Genomic DNA, 17,786 nt, shown 5'->3' with positions numbered 1-17,786 from the left:
AAAAGTAGGCTCCATATAATCTTCCTAGGTCCGATTATGGTTCCACTCCTCAGATAGCCTGCTGGTTCCTCTCCTTGTTCCAGTCCTACTTTGGATAGATTTTTCAGCTCCATCCACGGCCAGTCTTAATCCTGCTGGGACTTGCACTCCCTGTGCACCCGGGTCTTTCTATAGCCCTGGTTTCCAGGCTCCTTGTACTGTAGACCTCTGTAGATCTTTCCTGTCTGCTTTCAAAGAACTCAAATTCTGACTTTCAGTCCCCTTAATAATGCAGGCGTGGAGGACTTTTGGCTTCTGGATGTTAATGGAAGTTGTAATTAAGCAACATCTGGAGGGCCACAGGTGCCCCACATCTGTCTTAATGGAACTCACCATGGTTTGCCCTCCTTTCCCATAAAACAGTAAATAAATATCAGACAGACCCATTTGCTCTCTGCCACTGCCCCAAGCATTATAGTTATGAGGAGGAATTTAGACCGGAAAAACAGTGGGGAAAGGGTTGGGCACTTCTTCCCCACCCACCGTTTTTCCTTAAAGCTACTGTTCCTCAGAGGGAAAAGGCAACATTACGTGCTTCCTACATTGCTCCATCTGGGTCAATGGTTTCCCCCTTTCCAAACTTTTAGTCCTCCCCAGTAAGCACATCAAGGGCACTTGCAGACTGTCAACAATCGTGGACTGGGATTCAATCACATTCCAGCAAATTCAGGCTAAGGAATTAAACCTGATTTGGAGCTCTTGTGCAACAAACCTCCTTCCTCAAAATAATGGACCTCGCAATAAAGGAATGAGGTCAAATAATGTGGGATTGATTAGGCAACGTTGCATCCGTCTCCCCATAAACAAATCGGGATGAATGTTGTTAAATAGCAAACTCAACCCTGACCAGCTTATTTGCAAATAATTCAGGCTGAAGGTTCACCAGACAGGTTGTGTGGAAGCTGTTTGCAAGCCACCTCGGAGCCCTGAAAGTTATGTCTTCCTGATGCCATCTTCATACTCTCCCACAGAACCCAAGAGAAGCTTTTATCTATTAAAAGATATCCACTATCTTTATCAATTACTGTTAAATAAATAAAGTAGACCAGCTACTACAATATAAGAGCGCCTGTGGGCAGGAATCTGTGTCTGAAGAACTTGAAGGGGGGGGGGGGGATGACTGAGACTTCACATTGCCACCAGCTCTGATGATCCACTCTCACTTTCATCATCGTCATCATCTTCCTCATCTTCTTCCCCCTTCTTACGACGAAAGTAAGCAAACAGGCTACAAAGTTAAAAGGGGTTATGGAGCAAGAAAGAATTAGAGACTCAGTCAGCAGATTTCAAACTTTCTAGCGTCAGAGAATGCTTTCCTCAGGGCTTTGACCACTCACGAAACTCTATGTATGTGTCATGGAGCCCAAATATCTTGCAAAGGATTCTGGGAAGCTGCTTAGCATGAACAGACCTGACACAAGGCTTGAATCTGAGGTGGCTCCCACTGGGAATGCAATCCAACATTTTTTGCTGTCCATTTGATAGGATCTGAGGGAGCTTTTCTGCCGTTACTGATCATCTTACAGAGAGTTTACCAGGCATTCCCCACTCTCGCCTTATACAATGCTATGTGTACCTCTCCATCCACACACACACACGTGCACAAACACCTGGTGGCAGTCTATATCCATATGTCCATCTTTTAGCCCTCTGGGATGGTGGTGCAACCTCAAAGGTGCCAGCTGGCCTGCTGAGTAGGGCATTGTGTTATTTCCAAAAGAGGGCATTTGGGAACAGAGGCTCTCAAGATGGAGGGGTGGACCTGGCGTACCCTAGTGTTAACCTATTACCAGTCACCCTTGGGGTACCATACCAGCCCCCCATGACTCACAATGCAAGAACGATGAAGACAAACAACCCGCCTGTGCCTCCAATCACTATCCAAACAGAGAAGTCGGCTTGAGGGGGTGGAGCCCTGGATGAGATCCCCAAGGCAAGGGGGACTGTCATCGTTGTGTGTGACGGCCGGGGGAACCATGTGGTCTTCCCAACTGCAGGCACCACTGAAGAAAAGAGATTAGAAAGAGAAGGTCCTTCAATCAAAATATCAGCTAGATGAATTCGTTGAAAACCCCTTAAAACAACCTTTTAAAAGGCATCCCTGATTAAGTGGACAATGCATTTTACACACACACAGAGAGAGATTTTAATGTAGGTTCTTATAAAGGCTGATGGGTGCCATCTTAGATGATAATAACAATAATAATAATTTTTATTTATACTCTGCCCTCCCCAGCCAAGACCAGGCTAAGGGCGGCTAACACCAGGTATAAAAACAATTGATTAAAATACAACTTAAAAACAAGATTAAAATATATAGATGAGGCAATCCTCTTTCCCTCTCACACTGATAAGAACGTCTCTTCTTCCTCCGGACCTCCTTTTTATTGTGTGTTCATGATGCTGTTGCGGGGGGGCGGGGGCGGGGAGTCACACACAATCCTATGTTTGTGCCTGGAAAAGTTTCAGGGCGCTCGCACGGCTTCATTTCCAATCAGTGCACAATCTGTCACTTCCTGCTGAAATCCTGTAACTTTTTATACCACCAATAATAAAGCAGGATGAATCTACTAGCAGTGCACTATCATTGTGTCAAGAACATGCTGCAGAATTCACCCACAGGGAAACAGCAGTTTGGAGGGGGACCTAGGATGGAGTCTTCTGTTACATACAGGCAGCGACCATTTTGCACAGGGGTTCCATTCCTGGCCACCTCCGCCTGCATGTCGGTGGAGTGTGCAAAAGCCTATTCCACCCTGTTCTGGTCGGTCGCGCATCAACTAGATGTGTGCAATATGGTCGCTGCCTGTATGTGCAACATCGAATGGCAAATATAAAATACATTTTATTTTCAAAACTATTATTTAGCCAAATGCAAGCATGCAGACATAATTAGTTAAATCTAATTTTGATTTGTCCAATAAGGCTGCATCTCTAAACACACCAAGGAATAAGTTTCACTAAACTCTATAGGACATACTTCTGCATAAGCATGTATGGCTATCTGGGATGCCTTACTATACTTTGCCTTGAGTTTCAACTGCCCCCTGCTGGCTATTTGCCAGTACTACAGCTCTGCAAAGTAAAACGAAAGCTAGTTCATCTTAACAGAGGCTACTAGATAGATCCCTTTGGACATATAACTACAGCAGGCAACATGGTTCTGCGGTGAAATGCATGTTCTCCATCTGCTCTATTGAAAAGTCAGCTCCATCAGGTTCTTTCCTCAACCAGCAGCCATTTCATCAGGCAATTGGAGACAGAGACAGATGGGACAAGAATTCTGTAGCTGAGAAATAGTACCTGAGGGTTTTTTGTCTGCCTGCCTGCCTGCCTGCCTGCCTTCCTATACCTTTTCCTTTTGTGTCATGTCCTTTAGAGTGCAAGCCTCTTTGGGAGACTTTTTGGCTAAAAAAAGAGAGAATTTTTTAAAAATGCTTCAATATATATATATATTTTTAAATGTACATATAAGGTGAAAATTCCCTATCCATTTCCATTTAAACAACATCAGGCTGAAAGTCTATGGGACCTTGGAAATCTACTGCCAGCCGGAGTAGACAGTTTGGGGCTAGGTGGATCAATGGATCAACACCCTCCTGAGAATGCATGAGGAGGCCTTGCGAACTATGTAGGATAACCTTAAACTCCAATGCCCCTGGTGCCCAAACACGCACTGCCATCCACTCATTTAGGCACATGTGAGGAGGGGTTCTCTGCACATGCACAGTTGCGCTGCTCATGACGGGCTGACGATTGCCCCTTGCATAGAGGAGCCTTCCATGCATGTGACTCAGTACGTATGCAGACACCCTTCTCACATGCGAGTGGCGTGGTGGTGGTGGGGCTAACCTATGTAGTCACATGTGTACATTGAACGTGGTGTGTGTGTTGGGGGGGTGTTATCTGAGCCCTTTAACGTAGTCCACTCTTCCCCATATTCACTTAACTTACCTTGTACTAGGAAGTCAAGGTAGCTAGAAACAGTTCCCTTCAAATCTGCCATATCGCACCGGTATCTGCCCGAGTCATTTACGTTCACCTCCTTCTTTACCAGAAAGGAATCCATACTGCTGCTCATCGGTTGCAGCTTGCCTTTCACTACCTAAGAAGAAGGGCTGCATTTGGATACTAGCATTGAGAAAGAAGTGGCTTTTCGTGCATGTACAATCATGCCTCGGGTTGAATGTGCTTCGGGATGAGCACGTTACTTCCGGGTTTCATCACTTGCGCATGTGCAGACGCTCAAAATGACGTGCAGACACGGGCTACGTTTGCTTCTAGATGCAAACAGGGCTCCGGAATGGATCCCATTTGCATCTAGAGGTACCACTGTATGTGTTTCCCTGCTGACAGGAACCCCTGCAAAGCCCTCTTTGACTCCAGCCCACCACTGTCCATGTTCAAATCCAATGCCAGGCCCCCATAAGGAGTTGGAGCACCACAGAGAGCCCCAGCTGAACAACTTGCTTCACCAAAAGTTGAAAGCAGAATGAGCCCTTCTAAGAATCTGCCTCTAGACTCAGCGGTGTAGCTAGCTGCTCGGGTGCCCAGTGCCTCTCCGCAGCCTCCCCCTCAGCTGTAGGGCAGCTGAGGGAGAGGCGGTGAGTAGATGCAAGCTCCACACTGCCGTTTCAGGCTGCACTGAGCCTGTGGGCGCTCAAGGCCCCACGCCACTCCCAGGAGAGATGCGTGGCTCAGGCACACTGCAGGTCCTGCAATAAGTGCCAGCCTCCACGGTGTGACGCCTAGTGCCAGCCGGGTTTTGTTGCATTTGTTGACCGAACTAAAAAGTTTCGTGAGCCCTTTTTTAAAAACCTCATATTTTTGTAATTTTGTCACACACACCCCCCTCAGTGATGACACCCGGGGTGGCCCACACCCACTGCACCCCCTTTCCTCCACCACTGTCTAGACTACCTTTTCCAGGCTCTGCCCCCTTGTGGATAACTTAAAAGACAGGCACACCTTCTCTGTTCCATAGCCTTCCTCCCAAAGTGCTCCCTGGAGCACTAGACTGGTGAGATGCAGCAGGAGACATTGGGTTCCTCCAGCTCCGGTGTGTGAAAGGATCCCTGGCTCTAGCCCTACAGACCCTGGTGATCTGGGTGCTTGTTCAGCGGGGTCTCATCTGTCAGCCCCAGGTTCCGTGATCTCCTGCTCTCCAGCATCAGATTTGGAGCCCTGAACCTGGTCTGACTGCATAGCTGAGGACACTGCAGCCTTTGACTCCAAACCTCAATGGATGCTAGATTCTGCGGTTGTACAACCACCCATAATAGTAATGGGGGATTTTGTTTCTGGGCCAAATTCTGATTAAGGCCCTAAATGGCTTGGGACCCAAATACCAGAAGGATCACCTTCCCCTTCCCGTATTGTAAGATTCCCAAAGGAAGCATTTTCCCATCTTCCATCGCTGGGCGAGGTGTGTGCTGCCGTTATGTGGGAGACAGCCCTTCCCTTAGAAGCCCAACTGGCACAAGGCTAAGACTTACTCGTTTGCCCAGACATTTTAGTTAGCTGGTTGTTGGTTTAGTGTGCTCTGTGGTTGTTATTGTTGTGTATTTTATGGTTTTGTTTATTTTGTGTGCCTGCTGCACAGACAAAAGGTAAGTTATAAATATTAGACGTTATCAGCATCAGATAATATATTTTCCACACAGATTTGAACACCAACTTATTTCCTTGTTAAAGTGAGGTCCAGAGTGGTGTAGTGGTTCAAAGTGTTGGACTAGGGTCCCCAGATGTTGTTGGACTACAACTCCCATCATCCCTGACCACTGGTCATGCTGGCTAGGAATGATGGGAGTTGTAGTCCAACAACATCTGGGGACCCACAGGTTCAGAAACACTGTAAGGAGACCCAAGTCTCTACTGAGACATGAAGCTCACAGAGGTTGTGGCCACCTGTCACACTCTCTGCACTTAACCAGGTTGTCATGAGCATAAAAAAGGGGGCACATGTATGTCACCCTGAACCCTGCAGCGTGAAAATGTGATTGACACATAAGCTAACTCTTGGCAAGGGTGGGGAGTTACAGGTCAAAAGTCAGTGGCGGTAGATTTTTGGGGAGGCAAGTAGGCTGGCAAAGGGGAAGGCCACTTCTTAGAGGCACTGCCTACCCGGTAGAAGATGTATTTCTTCACACTTTGACTAAACTTGTGCCACTGCAGAGCACAGTCCAGAACCAGATCTTCATCCATTTCCACTTGTATCTTCCTTTCTGCAAAATCCAAGTATCCAAAATCTGTTCTTCTAGATACTTAACATTTAATCCACTACTGCCCGCCACATGTGCAACATTATCATTGATTGCCCACAAGTCACAAGTAAAACCATTAGAACATCCAAACAGCACTCTAAGAAGGCACCTTTTTTTTACTTATACAGGGACAAGTTGTTAGTTGTTGCTGTTATTTAAAGCATTTGTACCCTGCTCTTCAGCCAAAAAGAGAGCAGCTTACATATAGTCAAAACAAGACAATCCCTATGATATACAGCCTAGCAAAGCCATCACCTAAGTAGTAATGGGACTGGCAGGGAAGGAAGGAGCCTGGTGGGGATGATTGTGTTCAAGGTGGAGGAAGCGGATTAATGAAGGGCTTGGTGAAGAAATCTGGGAGCTGGGATTTTATTCTCAGGGCAGGATGAGTTGAGTGGTCACTTGGGCATCACCAAAGAGAGAGAGAGAGAGAGAGAGAGAGAGAGAGAGAGAGAGAAAGAGAAAGAAAGAGAGAGTCACATATTCACATAAAATGTGCATGTGCTCATTTATATAAAGGTAAAGGGACCCCTGACCATTAAGTCGAGTCATGGCCGACTCTGGGGTTGCGGTGCTCATCTCGCTTTATTGGCCGAAGGAGCCGGTGTACAACTTCCAGGTCATGTGGCCAGCATGACTAAGCCACTTCTGGTGAACCAGAGCAGCGCAGGCAAACGCCAGAGCAGCGCAGAGCAGCGCACTTCCCGCCAGAGCGGTAGCTATTTATCTACTTGCACTTTGACGTGCTTTCGAACTGCTAGGTTGGCAGGAGCAGGGACCGAGCAACGGGAGCTCACCCCGTCATGGGGATTCAAACTGCCTACCTTCTGATTGGCAAGTCCTAGGCTCTGTGGTTTAACCCACAGCGCCACCCGCGTCCCGCTCATTTATATAATAGATGCAAATTAGAAATACAACCTGATTTACCATAGTGGGGGAAACTGAGTAGGTGACTTGTTGCCCAGGTATTGCTAAGGATGGATAGGCAACTTATGGTTGCTCTCTGGTCTTATGGTTTTTTAAAACAGACATCCTTGGGGGTCCCTTCCAACTCTTTGATTCTATGATTCTAAGGACACTAGCCGTATACAACCTCCCTCCACTGGCTGTCAGAAGCCATTGCAAGGTTTGGATTGAAGGAGGGGAGCTCTCCCACTTGCTCCCAAAAGTTCTGATTTTCCACCCTCCCCCCACCCCCCAAAATTGTAGCTAGCTCACCTGGGGAGAAGGGCAACATGGCCGTATTCCACTGTCAAGCCCAGTGGAAGCTTGTCCCCTAAGGCGAATGGGACACTGCCCTGCCAACTTCAGTCTCCTCCCCTCAGCCAATGTTCCCCTTCCTGCCTGCCTTCTTACTTACAACTAGTCCCAGTGGGTTTGTTTAGACTGGCCTCGGGAGTCTTTCTCTTGTATCTCAATCCTGCCAGGCCCTGTCTTCTGCCACAGATTTGTGGGGCCCAAACTGAGCCTGCTCCCTTTTCTCAGCTCTTACCTCCACACCGGTATCTCTTGTTGCACGTGTAAGTCTGTACGAGGCACGTGAAGCAATGAGTAAGCACATAGCTCATCACACCTGCAGAACGAGAGGACCAGAAGGAGGGTTCTGGGTTCGGGCAGAAGGGCAGAAGGAGGGTGAACTGGAGAGAAGGTGACAGATAGTGGGACAAGCACAGCAATCTGGCTCACCAAACACAAACTCCCCTGGGAACAAATCTCTTGGGATTAAATAATGGCACTACAAGAAGAAGAAGAAGAAGAAGAAGAAGAAGAAGAAGAAGAAGAAGAAGAAGAAGAAGAGGAAGAAGAAGAAGAAGAAGAAGAGGAGGAGGAGGAGGAGGAGTAGTTTGGATTTGATATCCCGCTTTATCATTAGAGTCTGGTCTGGGACCGTAATAAATTCAGTTCAAATGATGGCACTGGTCTTGTGCAGTTCATTACTGCTTTGAGGCTGGAACATAGGGGTCACCAACTGATTCTATGCCTCCACCCCTCTGGCCTGCCCCACTCCTACACCTGTAACAACAGAAAGTAGTGCATGTGTAAAGATAAGCATTTGCCATCCTGGGTTTAGCACATTGGTGTTAGCAAAAAACTACAACAACCCAGCTTGCCTGTCATTTTAAATACAGGTATAACTCAAATACCCTGACACTGAAATTTCATAATAAGCTGCTGGGTCAGGCCAATGGCCAGCATCCTGTTCTCACTGTGGTCAACCAGATGCCTATGGGAAGCCTGCGGAAAGCAGGATGTGATCACAAGAGCACTTTCCCCTTCTGCTGTTTCCAGCCACTGGTATTCAGGAGCATTACTGCCACCTGAGGTCAAAGCATAGTGAAGAGCACTCATGGTAGCGGGTGTGGGGTGTCAAACAGTCAATTCACTCTCTTTCCTACCCCCCACCAAACTCAAACCTAATCAAGGACTCAGCTATACAGCTGCAAATAAAACGTTTTAAGTGTGTTTTAGGTGCAATATACGTGACACTAGATTGCGGTGGTGAGCCTCATGGAAAATTCAATGGTGTTGTGTTGTTGGTTTTTTTTTAAAAAAAATGCTTTAAAAAAAGAAGCAGCCTTTTCAGAACAGTTCTCATATGTGCGTAGATTCCACCCAAGTCATCCTTGGCACATCTAGATTTGATTTCCTCAAAGGCCCTAACAGAAAAAGCTCCACACCTGAGGCACTGACACCAAGTGTAGTCACTTTAGTACTCACTGGCATTACTTTAGGTAAGAGTTGGCAGATTTCTTGGCATACCTCTAGCTGATTTGCAGTAGATTTGCAACTGTTTAACAACAGCAATAGGGTTTCCGCCCCCTTTAAATTAGGCTGCTAAAACTAAGAAAGCTTGGAAGATGACATGGAATGGAGTTTCGGGTTAAAGGATGCTGAGCTTGGTTCAGGTACAGAGAACAAAGTCTGTGCTTTGTTCCTTCAGTGCCTATTTCTTCCACTGACACCTCTGTTTCTGCCTTTCTGTTTCTCTAATTTCTCAACCAGGATAGCTATGCTGCTTCTAGCCAGCACTGCTTCTGTTCTGTTCTAACTTCCCACTCTAAACTAGCTGAGCTGTATTCATGTCTATCTGGCACTCAACACCTTCCTCTTATCCCTATAGACTTTTAGATTTAACTCCAAAGCCACCAGTCCAACTGGAATGTGTGTGTGTGTGTGTGTGTGTGTGTGTGAGAGAGAGAGAGAGAGAGAGAGAGAGAGAGAGAGAGAGAGAAAGAGAGAGAGACTAACAAAACAGAAATTTTAAATTCTTATAGCAAAACATTTCGGCTTCTGCCTTCTTTATTCTTCTTTATGCTGTGGTTTGTTGCTTGGTTTTAATTGACCATAGCAGCAGTTTAATTTGCCCCATTGTGTGCATTGACTCTGAGCATATCAGTTGGATACACGTGGACAAGGGCATCCCTTTACATATGTAGACATGGTCACGCTGTAACATCATGTTGCTGTTAATGGCAGATCCACAGGAGCTGGCTGATAAGCTATCAGCTCTAATAGCGCAGAACTCTCCTGGGGCTTGTTTCGTGTATTAACTAGGTGGGATGGTTTGGCTGATCATTTGGGGTTTCTGCCTCTGGCAGCAAAAGGCCTCAAGAGACTCCTGAGGGAAGGAGCCATAGTTCAATCGCAGAGTACATGCTTTGAATGTAGATGTCCCCAGATCTGGTCCTGGCATGCCTAGCTAGAACAATCAGATCGCATGTGAAATGAATGACTTTTCTCTGTCTGAGACCCTGGAGAGCTGCTGCCAGGGAATGTAAACAACAGTACCTCAGGTAAGGCTTCCTCTGACCGGGGAAGCTTATGCATGTAAGCACTGATTTGCAGCCATTTTGTTCTCGGGTAGGAGGAATTGATCCATTTACCCTAGACATCTGGCAGGTGTTACCTCACTCTCCAACATCTGGCAGGAGAAAGTCGGAACACTCTGATAAGGAAGTCTTGAAAGACAGAGAATGGCTTTTCCCCTGCTCCGCTTACAACAGGATCTCTTCCTTATAAAGGAGGTGCCATACCTGTGCAGGTATGGGCGAGAACCAGAAATCCAGGACATGCCAACTTTAGAGGTCAAAACCGCCTTGACCAACTTTAGCAGCCAAAACCGCTAAAAAGATTGTGACGGGCCTGAAGTTGTATGGCTGCAGAGACACAATACTTTGAAAGCACATACGTACTTTCCCTAAAATAAGTATGAGTGCTACAGTTTAAGGGCTTGTGGGAATTGTAACTCTGTGAAGGGCAGACTATAGTGCTCCTAACTGATAAAGACCTACAGATTACACACCTGGTAGCCAAATTTGCTCTGGCAGCTAAGAAACTCCGTTCTGGATATGTTAATGCTCTCTAATTTTAACTTTTTATGCTGTAAACTTTTTATAGGGTATGTTGTGGGATTTCAAAGGAAAACCTTGCCTTGCTCTCTGCTGTAGACTGTAAAGGCCTTTGGCTATGCACACACACACACAAAATCGAAATGTTGAGAGGTTAGAAAATGACAGAGAATCATGTGGATGGATATGAATTGAACTGTGAACTGTATGTGAACCAAACTAGTTCATTTCTCAAAGGGCTGAACGTGAACTAGAATTAGTTCCTTTGGGGACAGGTCAAACTAATTCCTTTTTAAAACGAACTCTCTAAGTTCATTTTACTCACCGCATTCATTGCTGCAATAATCTGCAAAGAGAAAGAAGGAAGGAAGTTGGCAGTTGCGTGTGTCTGTACACCCCCCTCCGCCCACACACCATTGTCAGTAACCCAGTTAGGATTGCCAACTTTTGAACTGGCCCCTGCAGACCTTCCCTTACAGCTGATCTGGTCAGCATCTATTTAACTTCAGAGGATGAGCGGGTGTTTGTATGGTGCAAAGGGAGAAAGAAGGACCTATAACCCCTATCTAAAGGTAAAGGACCCCTGACAGTCAAGTCCAGTTGTGAACGACTCTGGGGTTGTGGTGCTCATCTTACTTTACTGGCTGAGGGAGCCGACGTTTGTCCACAGACAGTATTTCTGGGTCATGTGGCCAGCATGACTAAGCCGCTCCTGGCGAAACCAGAGCAGCACATGGAAACACCGTTTACCTTCTCGCCGGAGCGGTACCTATTTATCTACTTGCACTTTGATGTGCTTTCAAACTTCTAGGTGGGCAGGAGCAGGGACAGAGCAACGGGAGCTCACCCTGTTGCGGGGATTCGAACCGCCAACCTTCTGATCGGCAAGCCTTAGGCTCAGTAGTTTAGACCACAGCGCCACCCATATAACCCCTATCAACAACTTTTCATTTTATTTTTCTATTACTAACTAGGGACTGCTGCCCTTGCCTGCCTCACCTGCCAACTCCTTCGCCCACCCGCCCCATATGGCTCAGCCAAGCTATGCACAGCTTACATTTTGCAACTCTGGGCAATAGCTCGTGAAAAACAGTCAGTAGCTTCTGAAAACACGAATCCATCTCTTTATGAAGCTGAGCCTCTGCAAAGGAAAAGCAAACGGTAAGAGCAGGAGGTCTAGGTGGGCTCCATGTTTCACAGGGCCCTTGGACAAGACACCCACCCTGGGGGCCCCTCTGTCAGGAAGCTGACCTCCTCACGGTCATGATCACCAGCTCCTCCTCCTGTTCCCCACGGAGGCTGGCCCATTCAGGCTAATGGGGCACTGCCCTACCAACCTCAATCTGCCCGGCCTTCCTGTCTTCTTACATATAACCAATCCAGTGGGTGGCACTGCCTATCAGCTTCCTACTCCCTTGGTGCAAGCGCTGTCCCTGTGGAACTCAGCTGGGAGGACGATGGGGACAAATCTAGGACTAGTTGGCTCTGCCTCTACATACTGTTTGGGCTCTTTGCCTTCTGGCCCACCAGCCCCACACGGCACCGGCCACCACTGAATTGCTATCACTTGCTTGCCTGCTAGGCAATGGCAGTAGCACCTCCTTCCTCTTTCCAGCACTTCTGTGTTATAGAGAGATGTGGGCAAACAAGAAAGCAGTTGACGAAGAGGAGGAGCAGGCCCAGGGACCCCCACATGCCGTGCGGACCCCTGGGGCTGTCCCTTTGCATGATGAATTGTGATGCTGAAAAGGAGGAAGGGCCAACAGTCGGAGTGCAATATAAGCCAGAATGTTTAGAAATGCGCATTTTAAAATGTAGATTTTTGTTGGGTTTTTCTTTTTAAAAAATTGTTTATTTATTCTTCTTATTTATTAAATGTATATGCCACCCTGAAGATCACAGGGTGGTTTACATGACACACAGCACCATTTTGTGCTTTGCCCTGCCCCATGTTTTTCATCCAATCTATCCTCTAAAACAAAGTTTAACAGCATGCAGGAGGAGCAGAGTCGAAGGAAACGCTTCTTCCAGTTCCAAATTCCTCCCCAAAGACCTAGATAACAACAGAAACAGCAGGGTTTCCAGCAGGGGCGCCCAACAACTATATGGCCTATATAATTCAGGCTTATAATTCAGTTAGGAGGCAGCAGAGCTACATAAATATGAACAAACCTGCTGTCTGCCACTGTGATCAGAAACATGCATGTATGTGAGCATGACCTGTTGAGCCACATTTTACATTCCCCCCCCCCCCCATTTTATGGGAAATAGGACTGGGGTCATAGTTTCGTTTATTTTTGAGCCAAGAGCTTGTGGAGTGGAAATTTATTCTAAAAGTGTTGTGTTTTGTTTTTTTTAAGACTGTGTGCCTATTTGTCATTTTACGGATCCACCGTTTCCCTTGGCAACTGCTCTGGCGCCACTCTCCCTCCCAAGGTGCTGTTTCTTCCTCCTTCCTCCAGAGTAGTTACATGGGTGAGTCCACCCAGTCAAGAATCCTAAAGTGAATATAATGTCATGAGGCCATATAATGAACCATATTTGGCTGGATGATGGTGTCAATGAGGGCAAGTGAGGCCAATTTAAATGAGCAACTGAATAGCGCAAAAATTAATCCAAAGAAGTGTCTGTATACATGCAGGCTAACACCCCACTCCATTCTTGTGGGAATGGGCTATAAGCTGTTGTTGTTGTTTAGTCGTTTAGTCGTGTCCGACTCTTCGTGACCCCATGGACCAGAGAACGCCAGGCACCTCTGTCCTACACTGCCTCCCGCAGTTTGGTCAAACTCATGTTGGTAGCCTCGAAAACACTATCCAACCATCTCGTCCTCTGTCGCCCCCTTCTCCTTGTGCCCTCCATCTTTCCCAACATCAGGGTCTTCTCCAGGGAGTCTTCTCTTCTCATGAGGTGGCCAAAGTACTGGAGCCTCAGCTTCACAATCTGTCCTTCCAGTGAGCACTCAGGGTTGATTTCCTTCAGTATGGAGAGGTTTGATCTTCTTGCAGTCCATGGGACTCTCAAGAGTCTCCTCCAGACCATAATTCAAAAGCATCAATTCTTCGGCGATCAGCCTTCTTTATGGTCCAGCTCTCACTTCCATACATCACTACTGGGAAAACCATAGCTTTAACTATACAAACCTTTGTTGGCAATGTGATGTCTCTACTTCTCAAGATGCTGTCTAGGCCTGTCATTGCCCTTCTCCCAAGAGGGCTATAAGCAGAGTTTTGATTAATGTGTTTATTGTGAGATTGGAGGTTTTAGTGGATGCACATTGTTTACTGTGTCCATACAATGTTCTGAGCTTCAGAAGTAGCCAGGAGTTTTGTTAGGTGGGCAGCCAAAGTTGATGGGCATCTTTTGGGAAATCAAAGGTAAAAATACCCCCATTGTAGGGAGCCAGCTTTCGGGGGGGGGGGGGCATCTGCTTGGGTGGAGGGCAACTGAACCTAAATTGATTTGGTACTTTCAATGCTACGCCCATGATGCCAGCCTGCATTTCTCCCCTGTTTAATTCAGATTTTCCCTTTTGGAGGGAAATCCTCTGTGTGTTTGTCTTTAATGTTATGAACAACCCACTTGGAAGTTTAAAGTCCCATCTGAAAGCACTCATAGACTGATTTGTCAACACAGTACCTACCCAGTAGATAGCGGTGCACTATATTGAAGAAACCACCAGATGGCGACGCCTAGTTGATTGTGAGGTAAAAGGCACTGAAAGATTTACAGTGTAAAAGACTGGGCAACAACCGGCCAGATATATGAATGAGGAGCATGCCTTCAGAGGCCGCACCAAAATGAATACATTCCAATAGACATACATGCAACATATTACAGCCATTTGGAAGAAAACAGTCATATATTCCTGATGGCCATGCGATACCATTCATTTTAGCATATCTCTACCTTTAACTTCATTTTCCATGATGTGTTTCAAACAGCGTTTGAAGTGGGCACCTAAGTCTGCCAGCGAAAAGTCATCTGAAGAGAATGGAAGGGGGGGGGGGGATACAGTTAGGAAAAAAATAGCCAGCTTCATTCCATCTTTTTTTATTCTGAATTGCCTTGCGAATCACTGAGCGCTGTCTGCCTCCTTCCCCATAAAGCTTTCCTGCGGGGCCTGATGTAGAAGCCAGGCACCTCCACAGATAAGAGGTGTATAATGCCTTTGAACATGGAGTTTTTGTTCAGAGCAATCGCAGCTTGTTTTCCTCTTCCTTCCATTGTTTTTCTCCCTATTACTGTATGTCTGCATGTTAATATGTATGTATTATGCATACAATCCCATGTAAACCTGGGAGTTAAATCCCACCGGAGTCAATATTTATTCAGTCAAATCTCTATGCAATCCTTCAAAATAAACCTCAGGGCAGCTCACACAAAACTATACAGACATAAGAGCATAACAGTGGCTGACCAGAACATAGCCGTTCTGGCTAGCAGCCATTGATAGTCTTTATCTTCTATTAATTTCTCTAATCCTCTTTTAAAACCATCCAAGTCGGTGGCCGTCACTGCTTTCTGCGGGAGCAAGTTCCACAGTTTAGCTACGCACTGTGTGAAGAAGTACTTAGAATCCTTGAATTGTGGAGTTGGAAGGGATCCAGTGGATCACCTGGTCCATCATTCAGCTTGACTGGATGTCCATGAATTCCAATGTTAGGAGGCAGAAGAAAGTCCCTCCACTTTTTCCATGCCATGCATGATTGTTGAAACTGCTATCATGTGGCCTCTTATAGGAGCGTAAGCACTCAACGATAACTCAGCTAACTTCTTGTGACTCGAATAAAAGGCGTAGGAATATGCCAGAGAAGAATGGTGCCCCATCTTTCTTTCAAGAATAGAAATCCTCCAAATTAGATTTAGAGCACAGCATCAAGAGAAGAACAATAAGATTTAAACCCAGATTGAAAGCACGCCAAACACAAAAGCACCGTAAAATAAAAATTCAGCAGTGACTGCCACCAGTCATCAAAATGTCAATTTACTAAACCAAAGGCCTCAGTCAGGACACTTTCTCGCCTGAGGTGAAGGCCAGTATGGCGGCCGCTCTCCCCAGTTCCACACACAAAGTCATTTACCACAGACTAGCTTAGGGGGCACATGGCAGGCCAGGCCACAAGTCTCTGTCCTCCACAACCTGGACTCCATCCCTCAGTCACCCTCCACTTAACTGTGGGATTAGCCCTCTTTAGCCAAACCATAAGAGCTCAAGGATGAAAAAGCCAGGTGGGCCTGTCTAGGGAGGATTTTTTGAGGACTGAAATATTCTACTATCTCCTATCTACCTGCCAAACTTCAGGTGGTGGGTAGGTGCAGTATCTCCTTAAATTAAATCTCCACTGTCCTGTTTTACACACACACACACACACACACACGCGTTGAAAATATATTGCTTAAGTCACCCTAGCTTATTCATATCCTTCTTTCCTAGGGAAGTGAGTGTGAGGGGGGTCAGGTTACCTGTCAGGGAGGCCTTTTTTCAGGCCTTACCTGGCAGGAAATAATTTACCTCAGAGTTCTAGATTTTGAGGCTGATTCTTGGCTGGGTCCCCAGCCCAAACTGCCTTCTGCACTCTCTGTTTTATTTCGTAGCATCTAGAATATGCCATAAGCTACTAAGTTTTGTTGACTGGGCCTCTAACATTTTAATACTAAGGGCAGGGTAATTAATGCAGTTCATATGAGAATATGCTATCCAGCCCACAACTTGTACAATTAAAGTTCTAATGCAAAATAAAAATAAAAATGCATGCAGATCCTGTTAAGGGATACAGAGGTCAGAGGGGTGCCTTTGGACCTTGGAATTCTTAATATTCACCCCCCAAAATCATGGGTTCCCTGGCAGGAGCACTGGGATGGGTGCAGCCATACCAATAACAGCCATGTATTTTTTTTCATCGATTTTCTGATGAGGGAGCTCTTCTAAGAAATTATCCAAGTCTGCCTTCAGTTTTGTTTTGAGCTGTGGGTTCCAGAAGAGATGCTTGTCCAGGTAGATATCTTTGAATTCCTTCACAACTGCCATGGCACCTGCATTGCATTTCAGGCATCCATGGGATCCTGCAATGTCCTGGGCTATTAGCCAAAACACCAGCCAAGGCATCACCCTTTGCTGTGGTTGCCTGAAAGGAGCCTTGGCCTGCGTTGAGGTGATGTCATAGCTATGACATCACAAAGCCCACATGTTCTCAACCAATGTAATAATAATCACGGTTGAAATTTATTTATTCAAAGCATTCCTACCCTGCTCTTCAGCTGAAAAAGCATCTTACAAAGATCAGTAATAAGCCAGGCCTTTCCTACGGATTTACAATATGAAAGACCTGACACAAAAGGAAAAAGGGATTAGGAAGGAGGAGGAAAAACAAACTCAGCCACCAGTTCTCTCTGTTGTGAATACTTTTCCTCATCCCCCCCCCCCTCTTTGGCCAAATAGGACCCAGGGAAAAGAGAGGGGAGAAGGCACGGGGGGGGGGGGGAGGAATGGGGCTTTATATCCATTTCCCAGTTACCATTGATACTTCAAACACAGGTGGCATACAAACCGTACATTGAAAACACACCTAAAGCACACACACCACAAAATAATTCTGGAAGCTGTGGTTTATCCCTCACAGAGCCACCATACCCAGCACTTGTAAGAAACTACAGTCACCAGGATTCTATGGGAGTAGAGGTACTTTAAATATGCTTTAAACATATAGTGCATATGCAGCTCCTGAGATGCAGATATTCACAATGGTACAACGACTAGCACAGAAGGCCAATATATCTCATTGTAGGCCACACATACTTGTATTATTTTATTGGCAACTGTCTCTGATATGCTGCACCCTCAAATACAGGCCATATATAGTCAGGTCCTCAGTTTGTTGCCCATCTGTTGGTGAGGATTTGTCTTTCCAGTGTTCTAGGATCAGTCTCTTCGCGGTTGTGAGGGCTCTCAGAAACCACTTACGTTGTCCATCAGTCGACTCTCACAACACTGGAATATATTTCACAATTAAATGGGTATAATTAAAGCTTAAAGCGAGTACTTGATACCAAATTAATATGGTCCGTAACCTCTGCCCAGAAAAAGAAGCAATCATGGAGCACATGTAAATAATGTATATTAAACTCACTTGAT

The 17,786-nt window shown here is 46.1% G+C and overlaps 1 protein-coding gene across 5 annotated transcripts; it reads right to left on the bottom strand.

Annotated features, from left to right (window-relative positions):
• Positions 1–391: 391 nt before the first annotated feature.
• IZUMO1 (izumo sperm-oocyte fusion 1) lies at positions 392–16,923 on the bottom strand. 5 transcript variants are annotated; one of them, XM_083707727.1, is made up of 9 exons: positions 15,210–15,547; positions 14,561–14,635; positions 11,709–11,792; positions 10,977–10,997; positions 7,795–7,875; positions 6,163–6,263; positions 3,994–4,144; positions 1,871–2,042; positions 392–1,267 (listed from the first exon to the last, which is right to left on the bottom strand). In XM_083707727.1, exons 1-9 carry the CDS (start codon positions 15,352–15,354, stop codon positions 1,168–1,170), a joined length of 930 nt encoding a protein of 309 aa, XP_083563853.1. In that variant the 5' UTR covers positions 15,355–15,547; the 3' UTR covers positions 392–1,167. The 5 variants fall into 5 exon arrangements, with proteins under 5 accessions (XP_083563853.1, XP_083563854.1, XP_083563855.1 ...); XM_083707728.1 differs by lacking the exon at positions 15,210–15,547 and adding an exon at positions 15,736–15,902 and having other exon boundaries at positions 395–1,267; XM_083707729.1 differs by lacking the exon at positions 15,210–15,547 and adding an exon at positions 15,775–15,901 and having other exon boundaries at positions 397–1,267.
• Between the last annotated feature and the right edge of the window lie 863 nt (positions 16,924–17,786).

The sequence above is a fragment of the Podarcis gaigeae genome, assembly GCF_964106915.1.
Source record: "Podarcis gaigeae genome assembly, chromosome: 13".
NCBI lineage: Eukaryota > Metazoa > Chordata > Lepidosauria > Squamata > Lacertidae > Podarcis > Podarcis gaigeae.
Note: the sequence above shows the minus strand (reverse complement) of the source record. Positions and strands in the feature narration are given on the sequence as shown.

Coding starts and splice junctions, on each gene's coding strand:
- IZUMO1 (XM_083707725.1), bottom strand. CDS start 16,760: ATGCCTTGGCTGGTGTTTTGGCTAATAGCCCAGGACATTGCAGGATCC. Junction 11,793..14,560: donor CATGGAAAATGAAGTTAAAG/GTAGAGATATGC, acceptor TTTCCTTTGCAG/AGGCTCAGCTTCATAAAGAG. Junction 6,264..7,794: donor CAAGAGATACCGGTGTGGAG/GTAAGAGCTGAG, acceptor TGGATTTTGCAG/AAAGGAAGATACAAGTGGAA.